At 38.5% G+C, this 22990-nt stretch overlaps 1 protein-coding gene across 1 annotated transcript in view; it reads right to left on the reverse strand.

The window, feature by feature from the left end:
* Positions 1-1403: 1403 nt before the first annotated feature.
* Positions 1404-22990, reverse strand: part of MAPK1 (mitogen-activated protein kinase 1) — a 37068-nt gene continuing 15481 nt past the window's right edge. The window contains exons 2-9 of the mRNA XM_055704208.1: positions 21052-21234; positions 19140-19329; positions 13263-13379; positions 11544-11658; positions 10846-10977; positions 8659-8768; positions 7822-7949; positions 1404-5553 (exon numbers count right to left, since the gene is read on the reverse strand). Coding sequence (XP_055560183.1) covers positions 7833-7949; positions 8659-8768; positions 10846-10977; positions 11544-11658; positions 13263-13379; positions 19140-19329; positions 21052-21234 — 964 coding nt within the window. The 3' untranslated portion in view covers positions 1404-5553; positions 7822-7832. The remainder of the gene's footprint in view (positions 5554-7821; positions 7950-8658; positions 8769-10845; positions 10978-11543; positions 11659-13262; positions 13380-19139; positions 19330-21051; positions 21235-22990) is intronic.

The raw sequence follows: 22990 nt of genomic DNA on the forward strand, positions 1-22990 counted from the left end.
CTGCAGAGAAAGCCCTGGGGTCAGAGCTCTACAAAGCTTCATGCCATCAAACCTGCCCTACTATCTCCTCCCATCAACAGGGCTTGGACTCAAACATAGTTTCTCACAAGCCCCCATGAGTATCCGAGCGCACCATCTCCCCCACACAAGCAGCTCCATTTCCAGAGCATCCAGGGGCCTCTCACCAAAACAGGCCAGCCCACACAAACAAGCCCACTGCCAGACCCAAGCACCCCTCTCTACAGTCTTTTGACTCTTAACAGTTCAAGAGTGCCCACTAGAAGCTCACAGATGGAGAGGATCAGCGTCCAATTCTGGTGAAATACAGGAAATAACGGCATTTCAAACTAACCTACTTAAAGGATTACAAGAACATTAAGTCAATCAGTAACTTGTCAAAACCTCCACGAGACAAGCTGCAGCATAGCCGTACCTTGCAGTAACTCACTGAAGAACACACTACTGCAAATGCAGCCTTCTGCTAGGGGGAAAGAAACACAGGAAGCAAGAGGCAGCTAGTAAAAAAAAAAGTAAGAAAAGGCATAAACCTATCTATGGCAAAAATGAAATTCTGTAATATTCTGGGGGAAAAAAAATTAGAGTCTGCTGTGAAAGCCAGAGGGGAAGATGGAGATATGAATTTTGACAAGCCAGTTCTTGGAGTTGTTACAGACCTGTCAGTTATAGCTAAGCTCTCTTTAGTTTCAGGTCACATTTTCTGTGTTTTCATATTAATTAGAGAAGTTTCTAGCTGCCATTATCCAATGATACCTTTTTAAGAGTTCACTTCTTTGGCACAATCAGATTTTAGGCTAAAAAAAAAGAAATCATTAAAAGCCCATTACAGTGATGTAAGCTCACTTGCACTGCCCCCAGAAATCACACATTTCAAACCCTTGGCCTGAGAAGAACCTTTTTGTAGTAAAGTGAAAAAATCTGGTCTCTGAGGACTGCTCAAGTAATTATTTTCAAGATTTCATGGGAACAGTGCGATAGCTATATGAATATCAGTTTAAGGATCATCAAAAAAGCCTGACTCATCAGGTACACTGGAATCTATCTGCATTATTCTATGCTCACCAGTTCAAAACACTGATGATTTCGTAACTTTCTGGCACCAAAGAGAGAACATTTCTGCCTGTCTACAGAGAAACTTCACTTGTGGTTCTTTTGGATGGCTTCCCTAATTTAACTTCAAGCTGGTATAGTCAGTACAGTGGAACACACACACTCGAGTATTTACAAATATTAAATGTAGGATACTCACTACTGCAGTGTTCAAGTGACAGTCATTTTTTCAATAAGCTAATGTAATACACATCAGTGTATCCATGGTTTATAAAACAGCAGTTCATTTCAAAGCAAAATTCCAGTCATTCTATATATGCACAGTACTATGCTGATTTGGTAATACAGGGACACAATTTAATGATTTTCTTTGCATTTGTTTTTACAAGATTCAGATGCCAAAAACAAAACAGAACATTAAGTTACCTGATTTAAAAAAGAAAATCACATACGTTTACAACATCAAAAGAATAAGACGAAATATAAACCTTTGCTACTTACAATTGATCTATACAGATTAACCAAATCACAAATCTGTCACAATATAAACGTTTAATTGTTACAATGAATAAGAACATACAGAAAATGATTTTAATTTTTTTTATAAAATCTTCCTTTGCTTTTTTATTTTTAAACTTGCCATTAACTAAATTAGCTATGCAGGACTTGTGGGGTACATGACTAAGAAGGCACCAACAGTACAAAGCAAAGACAAAGCAGTTTGAGTATTTTAAGAGTGCTCTACACTGATACAACACAAGAAAAGGCAACAATAGTAAGTAAACCAGCTGCAACCTTTAGAAATTTGTTCTAGATTTACAAAGGTAGTCCAACTTTTACATTTCCTCCAATGTTTCACTTAGCTTGATCACAGCACATGCTACAAAAAACACTGTAAGCTTCACTTTACTAATGTGCACTTTTCACTAATTTAGTGTCTTGATTTCAATTGTTAACTAAACCATTTTGAACAACAAATGTATTTAAAACTTAGTAAAAGGATTGTGTGGACTTTTTTGTTTAAACCACTGCATTTACAAAAATATTTCCCCTAAAATCTGGGATTGCTTGAAGACATTGCTGTACAAATATAAAAGTACTATGCAAGGGACCAGATTCATGAGTATATGGTATGTATGTATAGACCTATATTTATACCATATCACTGTGCTGTAACAACACAATAAATTTATCAATAACCAAGGACTATATAAACTACACTAACATAAGCAAATATATATTAATAAAGTTTAAATCTATAGTACAGTTGCTCAGCAAACAACTTCGACATGGTATAAATATATCGTAGCATATTACAGTGGGCAGCAAAAACAGGTTCTTCTTTTTCTCATTCCGTAAGGAAAACCACGCTCAACTCCTTGGGTTTCGTTTGGCCACTGCTGAGTTACATCATCACTGCTACTCCTGAAAGCTCATAGTGCACCACACCGCTCAGCCCATGTAGTGTGTTGTACACTTCAGATTTGATACAGCGTGTAAGATTGATGAGGAAGAGTCTGGCGACAGTCAGGATAGCAGAGTAAGATGCTTGTTTGCCAAAGCATCCATGAGAATTTTACGTTTGCATATTTTTCTTCAGCTGTAAGGTTGGAATGTTTTTGACTGAACTGTTTACATTCCTTATTCCCAAAACATCTTTACCGTGACATATGCATGTTACTTTGATTAAGAGTTGCTGTTCTCCGCTCTAAAATACAAAAACTACGTAAAGAAAAAAAAATTTATAAAATGATGAAATAAGTGACCTAACTGTGTTGTTATAGGCACCTTCTTTTAAACTATTTTCAAAATCTGACCAAAAAAAAATCATGCTTCTGCATTTGACACATCAACAAGTTCAACCCAACAACATTTACTAAATTCAGTAAAAGACTGATGAATGTGGTTACTGATACCAATGGCTGCCAATTAAGATGCAGTAAGAATAGCTGAAGAAGAAAGCCCGAAAGCACCAGGTGTTAGGTAAAGCAAACCCTCGGCTTCTCACTCTGGGAAAGCAAGGAAGAACACACAGGTAAGTCTACATCTCCCCAAAAATCCAAAATTAAAGAAAGTACTAAAAAAAGAATTGGGAAGGAAAAGGGTGAAGTAAGCTGCCAAAGTTCTTCCTTAACTTAAAACTGAGGTGTTACAAACTGATTTCAGTAACAGTCATCTTTCCAACCAGGCCACAAATGATTCCTGTAGTGATGATGATGGTACAAGTAGCAGAGATTCTAGAAATATTTCAACTTTTCAAAACTGAGAAAAGCGTTTTGGTAAAGATGTGTAGAAATGTCAAGAGAATTTCTACACTAGTATCAACAGTCAAGTGCATATTTCTATAGAAATGTTTTTCGCATAGGTTCCATACCACAACTCAATGATCACTTGTGCAGTGTCCTGACAATGCTCCTAATGTGTTCCCCACAACAGATATTTATGTACCACAGGAAGTTCCTAATAGAAAATGCCCTTTAATGATGAACCCTTGCTTATCAAAAATGAGTTTTGGCAGACTAACACTTAAAACTATAGGAAAAAGAAAATTTTGAAATGGAATCTTGTAAGCACCCTTATCTATTGAAGTCTAAGTTAATGGCTTTCTAGATTTCTTTGAAGAGCAGACTAAATGGTATGAGGAAGCCTGGAGTTATTAACCAGCAAGCATCCTTATATACTACGGTAGCAATTGAACCTGATTTCCATTCAAACACATTACCCAAGAGGAAACCAAAAACTAATTCTTAATGTTAATGTGAAGATATAAGATTTAAATTTATTTCCAGGAATTACAAGTGCATTTTGTTCATATTAGCAAGCAGTCTTTATACAATCCACTCTTCACTGCTGCCAAAATAAAATGAGAAAAAGACAGCAGAGATATGAAAAGCTAAAAATAGAACTATTTTTCCTAAGTTATTTGTTGAATAGCATTTCAGTTGAACACAACTCAGAGGTAACAATAGATTATTTTTTTTTCTCAATCATAGGCATGTGGCACTTAGACAATCATCTTTGCACAGAAAGCTTTAACAGTCATGCGAGGGCACAGTAATTATTTTAAACAAGGCAAATTTCTCACCACAGAGAGCAGTGGGGAAAGAAAAGGAGGCACTGCACTGGAACATAACACCTAGTAAACTCCACATTATACAATTTCAGTAACAAATACTTGAAAAGATCATTAAAAGGTATACAATTTTAAATGTTATTTAGTGCTAGCTTTGTTTGGTTGTCCTAACTCAGCATTATCAGAAAAGTTTGATAGTACTTGACAACAGAACAGTACTTCATGTCACGAGCTCATGGAGGCTTGATTACAAATCACCATAGTGTAGGTTGCAAGAAATGAACTTGAGATGCTGACATGCTGTAGGAGCAAAAGTAAAATCAAACTTTCTCATTTAAAGATGCAGTGTTCCTCTCTGCAAGAATTCTGAACGTCAGTGATTAGATTCAAATGTAAAAACTATCAATCCTCTTTTGAAGCATTTCATTGGTATGCAGGATGTAGACCGGGTTTATTAACATCATATTTTGGTTTCTTGCTTGCCACCAGATATGGATGCCTTCCACAGAGAAAAGCATTCACCATTAGGTCATCATGCCATTTTGTTCTTTGTTAATCTTCCACCACACGGTCAGTAAATATAAGTTGGCGAGCTGCCACTCATTCTCTTTGTGCAAGTCTTATAAACACTACTATATGGTATGAACTTTGGAAGTACTATGCCTCCCCAACATGGTTAAACTTTAAATGATCTCTTTTAGAAAAGGCTGGGAGAAAAAGGTACAAATTTTGTCAATACATGGAAAAAAATGGTTCTTAGATGAATTCAATTAAGTTGGGTTCCTATGTGGCTCTTAACGCTGTATAGAATTACCTGTATGTACAGCATAGGACACCCAAACAAGTGCATAAGCAAGATTAACATGAACACAACTTATGCTGTAACCCATAGCACAATGGTATAAACTCTGCTGGATGCTAACCATTTCTATTTAAAAAGGAAGTGCAAAAAAAACCTGGGATGTCACTGACTTAAAGTGCCCTGAATAGTAGCTTTTCTAAAAAAAATGCCAGCGACTTCAGAAGAGTCAGAAAAAGATAGTTCATGGTGTAAACGTCTTACAGGTTAATGAATTATCTTCTCGGATATTGATCCAGGAGTGAAAGGAACCACTGCATCTTTCAAACCAGAAAGCAAGCAGTTAAAATACGGCCAGCAGTAGGTGCACTTACAGTACAGTACTGCAACAGGTCAACAATGGGCATTACGCATAGGAGTGTCAATTACAATTCTTCAGGCTTAAAAGATTCATTGAAAGCATGAAAAGCCAAAACTACCAGGAACTGCCCTCCTGAATGGCTCAAAGGAGTTAGTGGATAAGCTGAGAGAGGCCACAAGACATGACCAACAATAAAGAACTGGGAAGAGGAACAGCAACGTTTGAGCATGCCCAGTCCTTTAAGTCCTTGCCCTACAAAAAAGAGCAGAGACATGTTTCAGTGAAGAACATTTTAACATCGCCTTTTAAAACAAGCATACTTTCCTATTTCTGTGCTTTAGGTACACTATGTTTACCATGAGTCAGACACAGTGGTATCAATATAAGTTAAAAAAAATTTTGAACAAATCAGACTGGATATCAGTACATTACATTTTGGATCTTCGAAAGATTAGGAAGATTAATTGTAACTAACAAATGAAGTACATTATTTGGTTGTCTGAAAATCTGTTATTTTCACATTGCTTCTCAATTCCAAAAACTACGGTCAAGGTGGAAGTTTTGAATCTCAAGAAATAACATGCTGAGAAGAGCTAGCTGATACAGTGCAAGGGGGGAGTGCAGGGGAAGTAGAAATGCACAGGAAGAGACCGTTACTGTCCATTTTAAGCCAGTTCGTGGCAATTGGCCCTCACTGGGAGGCCGACTGATGTTTAAACTGTCGTGATGTGGAACAGCTAATAATTCTGGCCACAAATGACTAGGACACATTACCAGCATATCATTATCAAGCCAAGTACCATATTTAAATTTCAGTATCACATCAGCCAAATCAACTCTTCACAGCAGCATTTGGAGGTAACATTTTTAGCAAACCAGAAATTTCCATCAGCACCTGATCACTGATATCTTTACCCCTAATCTCTTTATCCCTTAATCTCTAATACAACCTAGGTAAGTATGGTCTGGGCAAAGAGGCAAGCAGCAGAGATCAGAAACTATGATCTACCACAATGTTAGCTACTTGGTCTCCCTTCCTTGATACTACATGGCCTATTAGTAACAGGTTTCATTGTACTTCTAAAAATTTACGTCATTTTCTTCCAGAACATACACATGTACTGCTGATGCCTCTTGTGCAGAATTAGCTTTAGAAAACATGGATGGGAAATAAGCATCACTCATGTCACTGTGTCCCAGGTCTATTTCTGTGGGCAATGCTCAGCTAGTAAGAGCCAGATGTATGAACCTCAGATTTACCTAATTTTTGATTATTTAAATAGTTTCAAATGTTAACTAATAAGCTCAAATAAACAAAATACAGTATTTATAAAGATAAAAATTTCAACTGTGAGCTTCTATACATTTGAATATTCAAGCCAGTGGCAACAGAAGTTACCCTACTGAAGTAAAAAACTGCTTTCAAGAGTTTCCTCCACATTTCTTTCCTATGAATTCACTATTAAATAAGAAAATGGGGAATACGCAATACTGAAACTGAAACCCCATTTTTAGTGCAGAAGAATCATTGCTTACAGCAAAGCAACAAAGCTTCTACACACTGCTATCAGAGCCACAGATTTTTTGCAGTGAGGAAGTTCACTGGCTCAAAACAACCCTTCTGCTGTGACTGCCAACAAAAGATGGTAATTGTAGGACGCTGCTGCGGATGGAGAATAGCACAGAAACTACTTTAAAGATTGTAGAACAGACAATCTGGATTAGCCTGTCTTCTTCAGTTTGTTTTTCTTTTCCAGTCACAAAACTTGGATACCTTATTAGTATCACAGAAGTTTCACAAGTATTACAAAAATTATTCAAGTCATTATTTGACCAATTTTGTATGAAACTACTAAGACTTGCAAGCCTCGTGGTGTATGAAGGCCAGTTAAGTTCATTGATTTTTTAAAAAAAAAAGTTGAGACCGTGAATATCTGTATATTTTAAATTAACATTTTAAATCCTCAAAAGATTAAAAAGATTATTTGTAACTAATTTAAGAATAGGTATCTAAATATTCTTATTTACTCACAGTTTCAGAGGTACTTAAAACTGAAGTTAAATCACACTGAAGGTTCATAGGGTTTTTTCCCCTTTAAAATAATTTAAAGGGATTTCTCCTCTGTACATTACATTTAAGGAAGAATTTTTAAAAGCCTTCGAAGCCATGTGACAAAGTAGTCTATAATATATGAAGAACATTGCCCCCCTTAAGAAGTTTTTTGAATAAAATTTGCATTTCAAAGTGTTACCACAGCTTTTATTCTGAGAAGCACTATTTAAATTTAATTCTTATTCCTTAAACGTAACATAAAACCTAGGTAAACGTCTCTGACAATCACAAAACTTTATTGAATAAACAGAATAGGACTGAAGTCAAATGAATAAGCATAAAGCTATCCTTGAACAGCTAGCTATGGTATCAATAGAAAAGGTTAAGTTCTATGTTGCACTGGTGGTAACAAAGTTCCAAAATGCTTCCCCCTGCCCAAGTGGTTCCGTATTGCTGTGAGACTTTACCTATGCACAATTTAAGATCGATATCCTGGCTGGAATCTAGCAGTTTCCTCAAAGATCAGCTCTTTCAGCTTTTCTTTCGGCAAGTCATCCAACTCCATATCAAACTTGAAGGGCGCTTCAGCTACAGGCTTAATAATATAAAGAAATATTATTACTTTTTTTAATATTACTGTCCTGTTGAATTTCACATCATCTTTTTACGGGGGGAAAAGTCTGAAAATGTGCTTCATGGAATTATCTAACACTGTGCAGTCTTCATGGAAGAATTCATTCTCTTAGTCCTTTGTAGGCTTTATATATTAGTTTACCAAATTTATATCAAACCATAGTAAGTAGCTACTCAAATATAAACCACAAGTTAAAACATTTATTAAAGGCTCATAACCGAGTATCTTCCCAAAGAAAAAATTTCCGAAACATTAGTATTTCTTGGAGTAAACATATCTGTTCCTTTAGGAAAACCAGCTTATTTCCTCCTCCCCTACTTCTCACCAAAAGTAACCTGAAATCTCATCATAGCTGTGTGCTAAACTACAGCGAGTTCAGATTTGGGCATTTTAAATGCATCATCTGTTGGGAAACTCCGTTATTCTCCTCCTTTATCTCAGACATTATGGAACAAGACCATAGCGAGCTGACAAGCTCCACAGTCAGGAGAGCACACCATAGCATCTATTTACAGCGTTGTTCTAGTACACCATTGCGGAGGCACAAGATTTTGGTAAACTGATGCAATTAATTCTTCAATGCCATTAGAGCAGTAGAAATACTGCCCTTAAACTACTGAGGAAAATAACCTGTTGCATCATTTAATCAACACTTAAACAATGTCTTTACCTCATCACTTGGATCGTAATACTGCTCCAGATATGGATGGGCTAAAGCTTGCTCCACTTCAATCCGCTTATGAGGATTAAAGGTCAACATTTTATCCAACAAATCAAGAGCTAAGAGGAAAAAAAAAGTTAGCAAGAGTTAAATACACACTTCAAAGTACAAAAGCGTTATAACATTGACATCACACAGTAAATATATGCTACCCTAAATTCTGCACTAATTTCAATTTGCATCTGGAATTCCCCAGCTGCCGCAGCAGTAACAGAGGGAGCAGACTGCTTCCTGTAACTGGGGCAGAGTATCTTTGCTGTCCCAGTGGATCGGCATTCCTTGGCAACAGTTGCATTTGGCACCACCTGGTCTAATGGAGGTGCACCCTCCTTTCAAGGGCTCTTCGGTGTCGGGATGAATGTCGAGGGAAGAAATGCGTAGAACCCTATGGTACAACCTGGTTTTAACTACAGCAGAAATTGAATAGGATTAGGCTTTTTCTTCACTCGAATAGATGCTTTGTGCCAAAAATCCAAACCAAGGTAGAGCTTTTCTGAAGCGAGTAAGTAATCAAAAATATGTTCTTGTTCTGAAAAGAAAACTCGGCTGTTCGCTGACAAAAGCGTCATCCAGAAGTCATTGGGAGTTCTAGATCAAAGTAAACTATTGTAACACAACTAGCAGGCCAGAAGATACTCTCCAGCTAAGAAGCAAATATATTCATATTCATGAGATTCAGGCAAAATCTGTTGAAGACAACTCAAAAAGAATCCATAGAGAACCTGAAGATCCAGTAAGACAGACAGTGAGGTCTGATGAAATTCTGGACAAATGCTACAAGTCAGAGTTACTGCAATTGCTCTGCTACTTTGATTGTAAAACATTTTCCTTTTCCAGGAAAACAGAATGATGACAGTACCAAGAAGCCCAAAGATATCTGCACTATCCTAAATTCTGTTCCATTTCTTCTCCTCACCACATCATTTATGACACAGAACTTTAACGGAGGCTGCTTACTGCAGCAAGTAGCTGTAGCTTTGCAGTAGGATGAGATGCTTACCAAGCACTGCAGAAGAGGCAGAACTTTACCACTGCACTCAATGGCAGCTTGAAGAAGCCACAAACTTACATGTCAATTAACATCAAATATTTTGATGCGGTTTTCTCAATGCTGGAAACTGCTCTGTCAAAGGTACTCTGAGGATTTAGATGAAAAGGTGCTGCAGGAGTCTTGCAAACAGCATGTTCCCCTAGCAGCTCAGCCTATCACCATCGCTACAATTTCAGCAGTCACAAACCCATGGTAAAAATTCCCACACTGATGAGCACACTCATAAAAGCAGAACAAACCACTGCTGTTTCTCTCAACAATAAGGATAATCACCCTGCAGATAATCACATCTGCAGAAAACAGCTTTTACACGGTAGTTCAGTACCTGATCATATTCACGAAGAGTAAATTATCCTATCACTTTCAAAAAAACCAAAAAGTGACTTAACAGTTGTGTCAGAGCAAGCAGAAGAGCACTGTACTGTGCACACAACCACCCTAAAACTGTATGAAGTAGAATGTAAAAGGCAAGTTAATAGCCATCTAGCAAAACAAAATCACATACAGCCTTTGTGAAAGCCTTGTTACGAGAGGCAACGATCGTTACCTTCCTTGCAGTTATGGTAAGTGGAGCAAAAGTTATAAAAGCGTTTGTTAACCCATTCGATTTTAACCTTTCACACAGGGTAAGAAGCCACACTTCGGTATTACCCTGCTTGAGCTAGAGCTGACACATGGTTTGCACAAACTACACTGAGTTCAGCAAGAAGCAGCTCTCTCATATCTGACTTTAGAAACAAAGTTTCAAGATTTGTTTGATGCCTCTGTCAAAATCCAAAGCCTGTGTTCCGCACTTGAGTAATGTATGGTGCTCTCAAAGACTGTAAGAGGAGTCAGGATTTACGTTTTACATGTAAATTAAAGATCAAACACCGCAACACAATCTGAGTTACTGAAATTGCTTTAAAAAGATAAGCTAGTAGAGGGTTTCATGCTGGTTCATGATTTTATATTAGACTTATACTGCCGTTTTAAGGGACCTGCATGTTCTATTTCCAATATGGATAAAGATAAATTCTTAGGATGGTTTTAAAAATCCCACCCTGCCATTACTTTCTGATACAGTGTAATAGAGCATAAAATACCTTTGGGGTCAGCATTTGGAAACAGCCTGTTCCATGGTACCTTATTTTTGTGTGGTAGGGAAAGCAAGTAGTTTCTGGCCTTTAAATTTATTATACAATTCAAATCTTCTTGGGAAGGGGATCCAAGTATACCTAAAAAATACAAACAGTACTGCATTCTATGAAAAACACATTAAAACGGTTATATCACATTTGCTAAAACTCCATATTAAGACTGCTGGGAAGAAGATTTCAGACTACATGTTTTTAAGAGTACAGAATGCCTTAGAAACTTTAGACACCTTTAGTAAAAAGGTTTAAGTTACTTTTTCTTGTAAACAAATGCATTTGAGTTTTCTAATGATCAGTAATATGTTTAAAAGATCCCATTAAGTGGCACATCTATTGACATTTTTGCAAAAAGGTGACCTGGACCTAATAGTATATCTGAGCTTTTTTTAATTGTAAATTTATTTATTTTTAAACCACCTCCCCTGATGTAGTAAATAAATTCATAAATACCCTCTAGTTGGCCCCCAAATCAATTATTTGTTATAGAAATCACTGCAGAAATAACTCCAGGGAACAGATGATACACCTACAGATCCATACGTTATACAGTGGCCAACAAGGGAAGGAAACTAGCGACCAAGCCCAGTGTAGCTGATAAAGGTGGAGAGACAGACAGGTGTGGAAATGCTACTTCATATAAAGCTTACCAAGGATATGGTTAAGTTGGTCAAGGTAGTGTTTTCCTGGAAAGATAGGCCTGTTGGAGAGCATCTCTGCCAGAATACAGCCTACTGACCAGATGTCAATAGACTTGGTGTAACCCTGCAAGCAAAGGGAAAACACATTTTTGTCAAAGAAATTTTTGCATAATTGCAGCAACATGTTACTTCAGTGAATTGTGAAAGTGTACGCAAATAGGTTTTTTTTTTAGATGAGTCGTGCTTATTGAAGCCGTTTGGTTTTCTGTACAGAACGAAATAATTAAGAATTGTATATCAAAACACTGCTTTGAAGGGGTTGCAAGAACTGAAGTATGCAAGATCTGCTTTTCCAAAAGGATCCTCTAAGTTTAGCTGAACATATTACCAACTGCAAACTTTTGAGACTCCCTGATTTCATAGGAAATTTTAGTAAAGATGATGTGGGAAGGCCAACAACAGTAAATGGGATGTAAGAATGGAACAAGAGGCCATACTTTCATGCGTATGAATTGCCCGTGTCATGCATAAGAACAGGCTTTTATCCTGAAGCACACTAGTTACACCAGTGCCTGGGTAACGTGGGGCAAGTTTACCTCAAGAACCCCTGGCCCCATAAGCTCCCTGGCCTGACTGTCCCACACCCTGCTGCCCACTACCTCCCCCTCCCAACTAGCAGGGACCTTCCAACAATCGCTAGTAACTTTGCTGAATCCACAGCCACCTCGGCATTTGATCACCTAACCATTTGTTTTCAAGGCACTTGAATTCTAAAAGGAATCAGGCTATAGGCCAGGAAATTTAGGTGACCACCTCTTCATGGAACACACACAGTATTTTCTTGTAAAAGCTGCTGATGTAAAAGCAGCTGCTTGCAAAAGCTGCTGATAAATGTATGTGGATATCCAGAAATACGGTTAAATTGCCCTACGTTTATGGCCTTAATGTGAGTTTAATATACAAGAAGTAGCGGGGAAAAAAACCCCCTTGATTGCAGAGTTTACTATTTTCTAAAAGTGCATTAGACACGCTATTGCCAAAACAAATTAAACCCAACAACCGATGAAGCAGTAACCCAACAGAAACAGCAAAGTCTTCAAGGAATATAATAACACGCAGGTGCAGATGTCACATAGGTATTTTGCTAACAAGTGCACGGCTGTAGAAACTAATGCAAAGTTTATGAAAGGTACCCATTACCCACACCACACAGGGACTGGGTACACCTTCAAACAGCCGCAGAAAAACATAAGAATAATTCCAAGTATAAAAACCACAAAGGGATGATTTCATTAAGACTATGGGAATGCAATTCAGATTGACACACAACAAAGATCACAAGCCTTCAGCATCAGATGCACCCTCATTATACATTCTAAACCCAAATTAAGATGTCAAGATAACATTAAGGCAAAATTTGCAAGCCTTGATGAAGGAAGCAGTAAAATGCTCTTATTACTACTACTTCTGTCCTCCTCTGGAAAAGCATTTGATGGAAAGAAGTCTCATGACTGGCAAGGAATTGGACACATGGAACTCATGCCCACAATTACTCAGTTGTAGTGTCCAATAACTGTATCTGAAATCACCAATTTACTGCAAGCCAGCAGATGTACTGCAAATCCTTATCCTAAAAACATGGGAGCAGGGTAGGGGGGAAGCAAAACTGGTACTCCCAGGTGAACAACCAGCAACAGAAGCGCCATAGCAGCGCACCATGGTTCCTACCTTAGAATTCAGCATGATTTCAGGAGCCCTGTACCAACGCGTGGCCACATATTCTGTCAAGAATCCTGTGTGATCATGATCTGGATCTGCAACACGAGCCAGTCCGAAGTCACAAATCTGGTTTTAAAAGAAGAGAGAGAGAGAGAACACTAGGAGTATTAGATATACAGCTTCCAACACTTCACCCTATCCCAACCCATGACGTAACATCTACAAATACAGTGATGATCACCTATATTTTTAGAAACAGGTTACTGCATAAAGGTTAAGGAAAATATTTTTCGTTAAGTATAACAAGTATCTGATTAGGCCACGGAGGGGCCAGGAAGAATAAGATTTGGGGGAGAGAAGGGCGGGGGTGGAAATTTCTTGGTGCACAATTTATGTTCCACTATGGGCTTATGTAACACCTTCTCTGCCAGACAGGTGACAAGATACACTGCTCCAACTTGTTATTAGAAATTTACAAAAAAAAAAAAAAGAGAGAGAGAGAAAGATACTAAGGTTTCCAAAAAAACCAAAATTATCAACGAACACATTTGTAGCAAAGTTCAATACCCCTTTTTACAAAAGCTACCATCACAACTGCATCTTTGCACAAGAACCATCCTACCCAGTCATGAGATAATGGTAGACCGGAGAGATTATAGGTTGCTGAAGGAAGTATGAGCTTCAAAAAACCCCAAAACCAAAAAAACACAGGAAAGTATTTCTGAACCCTGTATCAGGAAAAAAGTTTTATCTAACCATGAAAAGAAAAATAAACTGATCTAGTGAGTTCAGCAAAAAGGAAAAAGTGTTTTTATCTATACACTGGTAAGAAGGCTCCACAGCTTTCTAAGCTATTTTAGTGTCCTCTCTCCAGAGAGAAATTAAGAAAACTGAAAATGTGCAGTGTTCTAAGTACAGCAGCTGTTCCTTTCCTACCTTCCAAAAGGTAAATGGCAAGCTTGTTGAGTGGTACATTACACACATCCACATGCTTTTGCTACCACCAAACAAATACCAGTTTATGATAATTATCAAGTTCCACACAAAGTGCATTTGCATGAAAGAGTATGTACTCTCAGGAAAACACAGCATCAGATGTAGGAGTGGCAAACAGGAGGTTCCTCTGATGCCGTTTGATGATACATCTGATGATGGTTTGTAATAGTTACTCTTTGACAGTTAATTGTGGACACTGATTATATTAAAAATGTGGAGTAAAAGTATGTTGTAGTCAATAAAGACTGTAATGGACAATCCTATCAAACCCGCAGAAACCTCACTGTACCCTGGCAACCTACTCCTTTGTCTTCCTGGGGGGGCAGCCTGCGAACAGTTGATAGGTCAGCTAAGGAAGAAGTGATGCAGCTGCCTAAAGGCTACATCTGAAAGATGAGATTCAGCAGCTGGCTGTCACACAGGACTGAGGAAAAGGCAGTGATGACATTCATGAGCCAGGCTGCATGGGATGACTCCTCTGACTTCGGCTACATATTAAATCAGCACAAATAACCAGAAGAGCCTCCTGTGAAGACAGTTTATGGACTTCAGAATATAACGTGCAGGCAGGCAAAACTGTTGTAATCTCTTCCTCCTAACCTCAGAAAAAAGCTACATTAGACTATAGGCAAGGAGACTTAACCAGAATTCTAATACCACACCTAAGCAAAGTGCTATGATCTGTTATTACTAAGACAAAAGAAGACAGACACTCTGGTCCACAATAAGGAGAAAGAACTGAATTACAGTGTCTGTGAATCTCCCAACTCAAACAGAAAAATGCTCATGGGATGGAAAGGAAGATTAACGACAAAGAGAGCTCATTAAAATGTCAAAGAGCCCCTGCTGACTAGAGCAGGAACAGGTTAAGCAGAAAAGAAGAAACACCATTAGTGAGAAAGGCATCAAGGTTGAAGCTGCATGAAAGAGGCTTTTGGCTGTGCGCAGTGTGTTCAGCAGCTGCAGAGCTGACCAGGAGCATTAGCAGGGCAGAATAAAAGAGAAGCTGGAGGGGCCAAGCATTCTGCCTGAGCTCCCAGGCGCTGGGGCCCAAGCACAGACTGACTGCACCCTGGTGAGGGCAGAGAGTTGCCCTGTGGCAAGTTAACAGTGGAACGCAGTTACCAAAGCAGCTACCCTATTTAGGGCTGGGCGAGGAAACTGCGAGTCCACTATGCCTGTTAAAATAATTGGTGAAAGTCAAAGCACCAGAAGGAGGTAGGCTTCTCGGTCAGAACTAGAACAGAAGAATCTGTGAGAGCAACACAATGACAGGCAAACATTTCTTGGCATTTTGACATAGTCATAGCACAGAATAAAAAAACTACATAATGGAAGACCCAGGTATGTCAGTCAGTGCTTCATGCCTTGGAGCGACAGAACAGACACTACCAAGAGCAAAGGAATGACTTCCCCACTAAATAAATAAATAGTCAGCATCCTATTTATACATTTAGCTTCCACTTCTCGAAAACAACGTTCTTGTAATCAGTATCAGGTATGCTTTGCTTTGCCTTTTGTTGTTTTTTGGGGTTTTTTTCCCTTTTAAACAGAGATGGCTTAAAATCAGATGAAGCTATCAAGCAGACAGGAAGATTTATGAGGATCACATACATATGACATTCACAAAGCAAATGAAATGACACTCAGCAGTGCACCTACTATACTGAAATATGTGAAGTTGGATCGTTCAGTAGCCTCTGTGTGTGTGTGTTTGTATAAAAAGAAAAGGAGAGGCTTCCATTAAGTTTAGTTGTCAGTGGTAAGATGACATTTGAAACAAGTTACGTCTCTAGAGGAACTGATAAAATCCTGAAACAATAACTTGCAGTTTTCCTCAAAAACCCCTTTCTCATCTCTTTTTTGTCAAGCCAATTGAGGTATCTAACAATGCTTGGATGTCTAATACTTGGGAGTATTCACTATGTAGATAGAAAAGCACAACTTATAAATAATATTGCTATAATGTGTTAACGTTCCAACCAAGTCAAAGGAGTAGATTCTCAGCTAGGGTAAGCTGGTACACTGAAGGCACTAGTTGAGAATCTGTTCAAAACTACTTTGACCTCATTTTCTGAAATACTAATGCCACTGGCCTAGGAAAATTATATGGTATTGGGAGTTTTTATGTAACTTATTTCGTTTACAGAACTGTAAAACAGGTCAAACTGTTGGATGCAGATAATAATGAAAGCATGTGAAAGTATTTCTAAAAATGTTAGATACTGTTTCCTGCCTGTATACATTAAGTTCCTTCATGGAAAGATGCCGAGCTGCAAAAGAGAAGACCAGTATCTTCACCACCCAGGACTCTCACTGGAGAGAGATCCCAAGCTAGCAGTTTTCATGGACTCTCAAATCTAACCTTTCACTGAAAATGCGTAACAAGAGACAGCAGGTAGGTGGAAGGATGTGCTTTCACGAGCTTTCACTCACTATGTGGTAAGTCGTATTTAAGGTCTCATTTAACTCTGTAGCATATACTAAGGAAACAGAAACAGCTTTAGGTTCTGCACTTCTGCCCTGAGCATTTCAGCTGCTTAGGACAAGCTACAGGATTCACAGACAAACTGTGTCAATAAAGACTTCTAACACATCTTTCCTGGAAATGGAATCTACTATGATCCAGAGGTCAAGATCATGTCTAAAGGGAAAAGAAAGAAGGAGCTCTTGCTACAACCTGTAGTACTCTGAGCTCCAGAAAAGATCAACAGCTTGCTCTCATAACGCCATTAAAGAAAGAAGCTAACGGCATTACCACTGAAGATGAACAACCTTTCTATTTTCCTCCTTCCGAAAGTGTGATTAAGTTGTTCATTTTCACAGTATGCTGTGTTTTGAGTTTATGTACAATAACCAACTGTGTAAGCACACACACATACAGAGCTGACACACAGACTTGCAGAATGGCCCTAAAAGAAACTAGTGAGTACAAGTTCAGCATTCATCCAACAAGGCCTAACATGCACTAGTTTTCTCACCAATTCTGTTGTTTTAAAGCTTATGTGTGGTATTAATACAGCACCAGAGTTCCCTTTAGGTTATGAAGAAGCATATGCTCTGTCACGCAGACTACCGTATTCTGCAGTAGGAAGCACATATTGCAGTGGCACGCTGCTTTTAAAATGTTATAAATATAATGTGAACTTAGTGAACACTGTTACAATTTATTATTTTGCCATACAGTGAGCTTACGGTCTTTTTCATGACCATCTTACTCATGTTAAAACATTGCCTTTTATTTTTTTATTGCCTTTAATTGCACATAGCACAGAGCTACGCTCATACTGTTCTTTTCTACTTCTATCACACAGTCGTCATAGACTCTACTCCATTTTTTTCATGAACGGGTTAATGCCTCGAAGCCATCTGATGTAATAACAGCTGCTGAAATCCCATAGCAGGAGTCAGAGGTGACTGGTCCAGCAGCACCGTGCATTAGGAAAAGCTGACAAGTAGCGATGGGAATGTAAAGCAAACTGATCACATAGCCAGTATTTAGAATGAACCAGCATCTGAAAAGCAAGGACTTTTCTTGGAATTGTGACAAACTTGTATGGCCAACAACTGGTTTGCATTTTTAATAAGTTATTTTTGTTTTGCTTGGGTGTTTTTTTTAATGAGAAAGCTAGAGCTACTTTAAAAAACAAAGTGTAATTAGGTGCAACACAGTATGCAACACAGTTGTACCACGTCAGATCAAAGTAATGTAAGCTCCATAATCTCGCTCCATCGGCGGCCAACAGCATACACGTAATGCAGTGTGTAAAAGGGAACATACTCCAGTGCTGCTCTACTAGTCCCTCTCATCTTCCACGGATTTGCCACCTTGAGACTCTTATCCCGAGGCAGCAGCACTCAATAGCTGCTGCTTCTACTCACTTGCTTGGTGTTTTTCTAAGTCACACCATCTGTAGCACCTACAGTGCTCTGTGGTACCAAATTCCACAGCTCAACAATGCTGCACGTTAACTACTACGCCTTCACACTCTGACCATGCCACCTGCTCCTTTCATTCCCCCCTCCAGCCTTTTTAATAGGTAAAAACAGTGAACAACTGCTCTCTGCTCACCCTCCCTAGGCGTAACAATTTTATCACATTCTACTGTGTTCTTTCTTTTCCTCAAGCACTACCTGCCAGCAGAGGAGACCTAAGCTAAACAGTTCTTTCTGATACAGAGAGAGGTACCGTGAAGCGCCGGTCTCATTTTAAAAAGGTATCATAGGGAGAAGTGTGGTAACTATGATCACACAGAACTGAAGACTCAAACCCAACAAAGTTGTAGAATGGCATGTTTTCTGTTTTATTCTCTATTTCTGTTCTAATTCTTCACACTTGGTTTGCTTTACTGAATGCCGCTAAGCATTGAGCTGACATTTTCCAAGAGCTACAACACCTCTAAGATCATCCTTCTGTAGTATTAACTAGTACAGAGCCCATCATGGGAAATGTAAATTAGGATGTTCTCTTAAGTAATTGCTGTGCATTTAATCAGCACTGCATTTCACATGCAATTTTAGCTGCCCACTAATAGGAAGTCCTTTTCCAACAATGAATAATAAACAGTTTAAACAGAGAAACTATGACTTAAAATACACAGTTTTAAGTTTACTTTCTAGGTAAATACAGTTCTGCTTCAGGTAAATATTTTCACTTAAGGGCTATTTCAAAGTCAGCCTCCAGATGGAAACAGCAAGGGACTCATTAAAATAGTGTAAGAGCAAGTTCTTAGTCACTCAAATCTTAATTATTTTATCAAAACTACTAATGCTTTGGCAATTGTTCCAGGATGAAAATCACATTAATCCCCAAACAAAACCACACTCCTGACTATAGCAGGTACTTTACAAAGACCATGGGAGCAAAATTTGTAAGAAATTTCAACTAACCTTGAGATCACAAGTGGTGTTAAGCAGCAAATTGGAAGGTTTGAGGTCGCGATGAAGCACGTTGGCTGAATGGATATATTTTAACCCTCTCAGAATCTGGTAAAGGAAATAACAAATGTGGTCGTTGCTGAGGTGTTGAGTCTTTAAGAGCTTGTAAAGATCTGTCTCCATAAGATCTTGCACAATGTATCTGTGAGGCATCAGATGTAAGGCAGCAAAACAAACGGGGTGTCAGGTTATACAACAACATACAGTACCCAACGAAATGTCTGTAGCAATTTTCCTCTCTTTGTCTGCTTGATGACAATTACAAAATTATGTAGCCGCTCCCTGATTTACAAGTTTTTAATCAAATCGATCCTGTTACATGATGCAGCCCTTTACAGAATTAACAGGCATCAGCACGTGGCCCTCTCAAATTCATCACCATAAACCTCTTTTTTTATATTAGAGCCTGATTTTTATTGGAACCTTAATATGATCAGATTCCTACCCTGGCTGACAAGAAATAAAGACTGGTTTCCAGTTTAATGACTAATAAGCTTCCAAGATACTTACTTCCAGTTGCATAAAAGCATGAAGGTAGAAGATCTGATCATTTCTGATCAGTCTTCTCTGCCACCTCTCCACTTCAAAAATTCAGCTGCTCTTCTCCTTTACTATAATATTTGTTATGCTAAATTGAACAGAGCAGGCCTTTGCTTACCAAAATTAAAACCTAGTATTTTCAGTCAGATGATTTTTTTTTTTTCCGCCCTAAGACCGGAACAAACAAAAAAAAGAGCTTTTTTTCTGCTTTGGCAAGAATAAGTTAAGTACAATTTTCTCCCCCTTAACTCAATTTGGCTGCAAAGCCCTTGGGGGTGTAGTTCCATGATCACTTTTCACTGAAACAGGATTTAGTGCAAACACACTACTATTGCCATTCCAGCTGGCGTTCCCAGCCTCTCCTCTGGACGTTCAGACTGGATCACACAGCTGGGGTGTCTTTTTGGAGGCAGCACACGCTTACATCAGTCAAACTGGCCACAGAAACGGAACCTCGGAACGCTACATTGGACCGATTGAACTCCAATAATATATCGATAATTTACAAAGTGAAAACATTCAACAGATTCAATTCAGTTTCTGCCTGCATGCACTTACACCTGTTATGGGACAGACACCTGCCAAGACCTGCAAAACTAGCAGGAACCTGCGCACACGGACTTGCTAAGCTGTGGCTGACTCTAACCGAGCCCTTCTATCTCAGGCAGAGTCGCCCGACTAAGACTATTCTCATGTTAGATATCCACATGAAGTTGTATCTAAACAAAGCCAAGTTTCCCACAGAAGAACAATTAGTGTAACAGAAAGGACAGTTTTGCATATATTAACCAAGAAGGTTTACCTGCCCACGTGCAGTTTCAGACTTTTCACATATGCAGGAAGCACTGCAGAGCTGGGTGCTGTGCTTTGCTGTACGGTTACACCCGCCCCCCACCCCCCAGGTGTATCCATTCTGTTCTTTACTGACATTGTAGACAACTAACAGCAGAGTCTGGTCATTTTATTTTCTCCTCAAAGCAATCAGTTCTAACAGCAGCTCTGTTAAAAGCAAATACAGTTTCAGGATTAAGCGACTACATTAAATCATCTCTACAACGTTGAGTTCTTTGTCTTGGAAGACAGAAATGAACATGTATTTTCTTTCCTGAAAAAGAACAAATAAAACTAGTGTTCACCTACTTATCAAATCTATCTATGTATCTATAAACCAATAAAATGCTATGAACTTCCCTTTCAATTTACAGTAATAAAAGTTGGCTTTTATTAAAACTTACTAGGGAAGAGAATGAAAAGGAAGAAATAAAAGAGTTGGCGGCAGCCATCACTAACTATGCAGAAAAAACTTAAAACTTTGAAAGGATACACATCTTTCATTTGTTCAATAGTCGGAGCTCTGATAATATCATTTATTCCAATAATATTCTCATGCCTGAAGCGCAGTAGGATCTTAATCTCTCTCAGAGTTCTCTGGCAGTATGTCTGATGCTCAAAGGGACTGATTTTCTTTATAGCAACTCGAACTTTGTTGACGTTATCATAGGCAGAACTAGAAGAGAATCAGCAACGTTAGTTATAAGGAATATTACATTCATTCAATTCAGAAAGCAAAAATGTGAATTCAACTGAATATAGGGGCAGAACATGTTCTACATTTATTTTTATCAAATGCAGAGAGGTGACAGCAGCACATATCTTTTAGTTTGATAAACAGACCAAATATTGTTGTTCTATCACTGGCCTATTTGAGTATCATTAAGTCCTTAGTTCCAACCGCATCGACAGCCTGCTGATTCTCAGGTACCTGAACAAAGAAAGAAGTACTCCTCGTCTTTATCAGCCTGTGGAACAAACAAGTTTGAGCCTTTTTCTATAGGCTGTTAATCAAGAAGAAGTTTAAGAGAAAAAGTTCATCTGGAGTTAGCCCATTCACTTTGGGGTGCAGAAAAGCCTTCAGAAATCAACTTCCAAGCAGCAAAATTCCACGTCCTCTAACTCATGTGAGTAATTTCAATTGTCACCACCTCTTCCTCCTCCATTGAGTTACACTGTTGGCACCTCCACGAAAAACAGACATGGAAGAACAAAAGGGATGAAAAATTTGTGAAAACACCTTTCCAAGTTCAATTCCAAAGATAAAAGAGTTCAAGAGAAAGACTGTATGTGACCCCACATGAAGCAAACGCAAGCAGCAGCATGATGAGGTAATAGGTGATTGTGACCCACGTTAACGAACACACTGGCTGCTACATTTACAGGACCGTCACTGCAGAGGCTCAGAACAGCATTCCCAGCTACACCAACAACGCAGCCTCGGCGTTTCCGTTCAAAATGCCTACACCTTTACGAAGAATATCACAGCCTGAGCCTAATAAAAAGGCTCAGCAAAACACATAATCTTCTAAAATTTGGACTTGCATTATTATTTAGTGAAAATGTTGTGAATCCTTACAAATTTTAAGACATTTTCTATGGTATAGCTTATACGAATGACAAAGATCTCATTATAACTTCTCTTTGTATTAAAAGTACATGGTAATTTAATTAGAATTTAAATGTACATATATGATTCTTGTTCCTTTCAAATTTCTTCATCCTTACTACTATATTGTTTGGAAGTTAAAGAACAATCAAGCCTACATTTAAACATCTGTTAGCCTCGATATTTCCTATAACAATATAAACATAATAGACAAACAGGGTTTACATACTACCTGTTTTCTATAATCAAGTCCCAGAACATTCTTTGAAATGCTCTTAATTGGCCTTACTCTGCTGAGATGTCCAGGTATCTGGTGATCAGATAAAGCAGAATGAACCACGAAAATCCAATTAGAAAAGGAGATCGAAAAGGAACTCAAATGCCTGGCCACATCAAGGTCCTTCTACTGCTAAGCAGAGTTACGGCGCAACATGGTGTTTGTGAGACAGTATCGTTACCACTGTATACAAAAGGGTTTAACATTTCTCACTTTCATTATGAAAAATGACATTGAATTTGTGCCGCTAGTAAGATTTCCATACACCTCATGCATATGCAGTGGCACCCTTTTTGCATGATTTTTCCACAGAATCCCTTTGACCTGTCTGCATCCGTAACTCCGGTCTGTAACCACAGACCGACTGCACAATTTATTCGCCTCTAGAAACACTGAACTCAAATGCTCCATAGGGTGCTTTGGAATTCCACATGCTAAGCAAGTCCTCATTACAACTGTTGCTATTACATATGTATAGATAACACATTAGCAGATCCTAAGTCCCAAAATAGATAATAACAAAGTGCCATAAGTGGAACTTGGCAT

This window comes from Falco cherrug, chromosome 1 (genome assembly GCF_023634085.1).
Source record: "Falco cherrug isolate bFalChe1 chromosome 1, bFalChe1.pri, whole genome shotgun sequence".
Lineage (NCBI taxonomy): Eukaryota > Metazoa > Chordata > Aves > Falconiformes > Falconidae > Falco > Falco cherrug.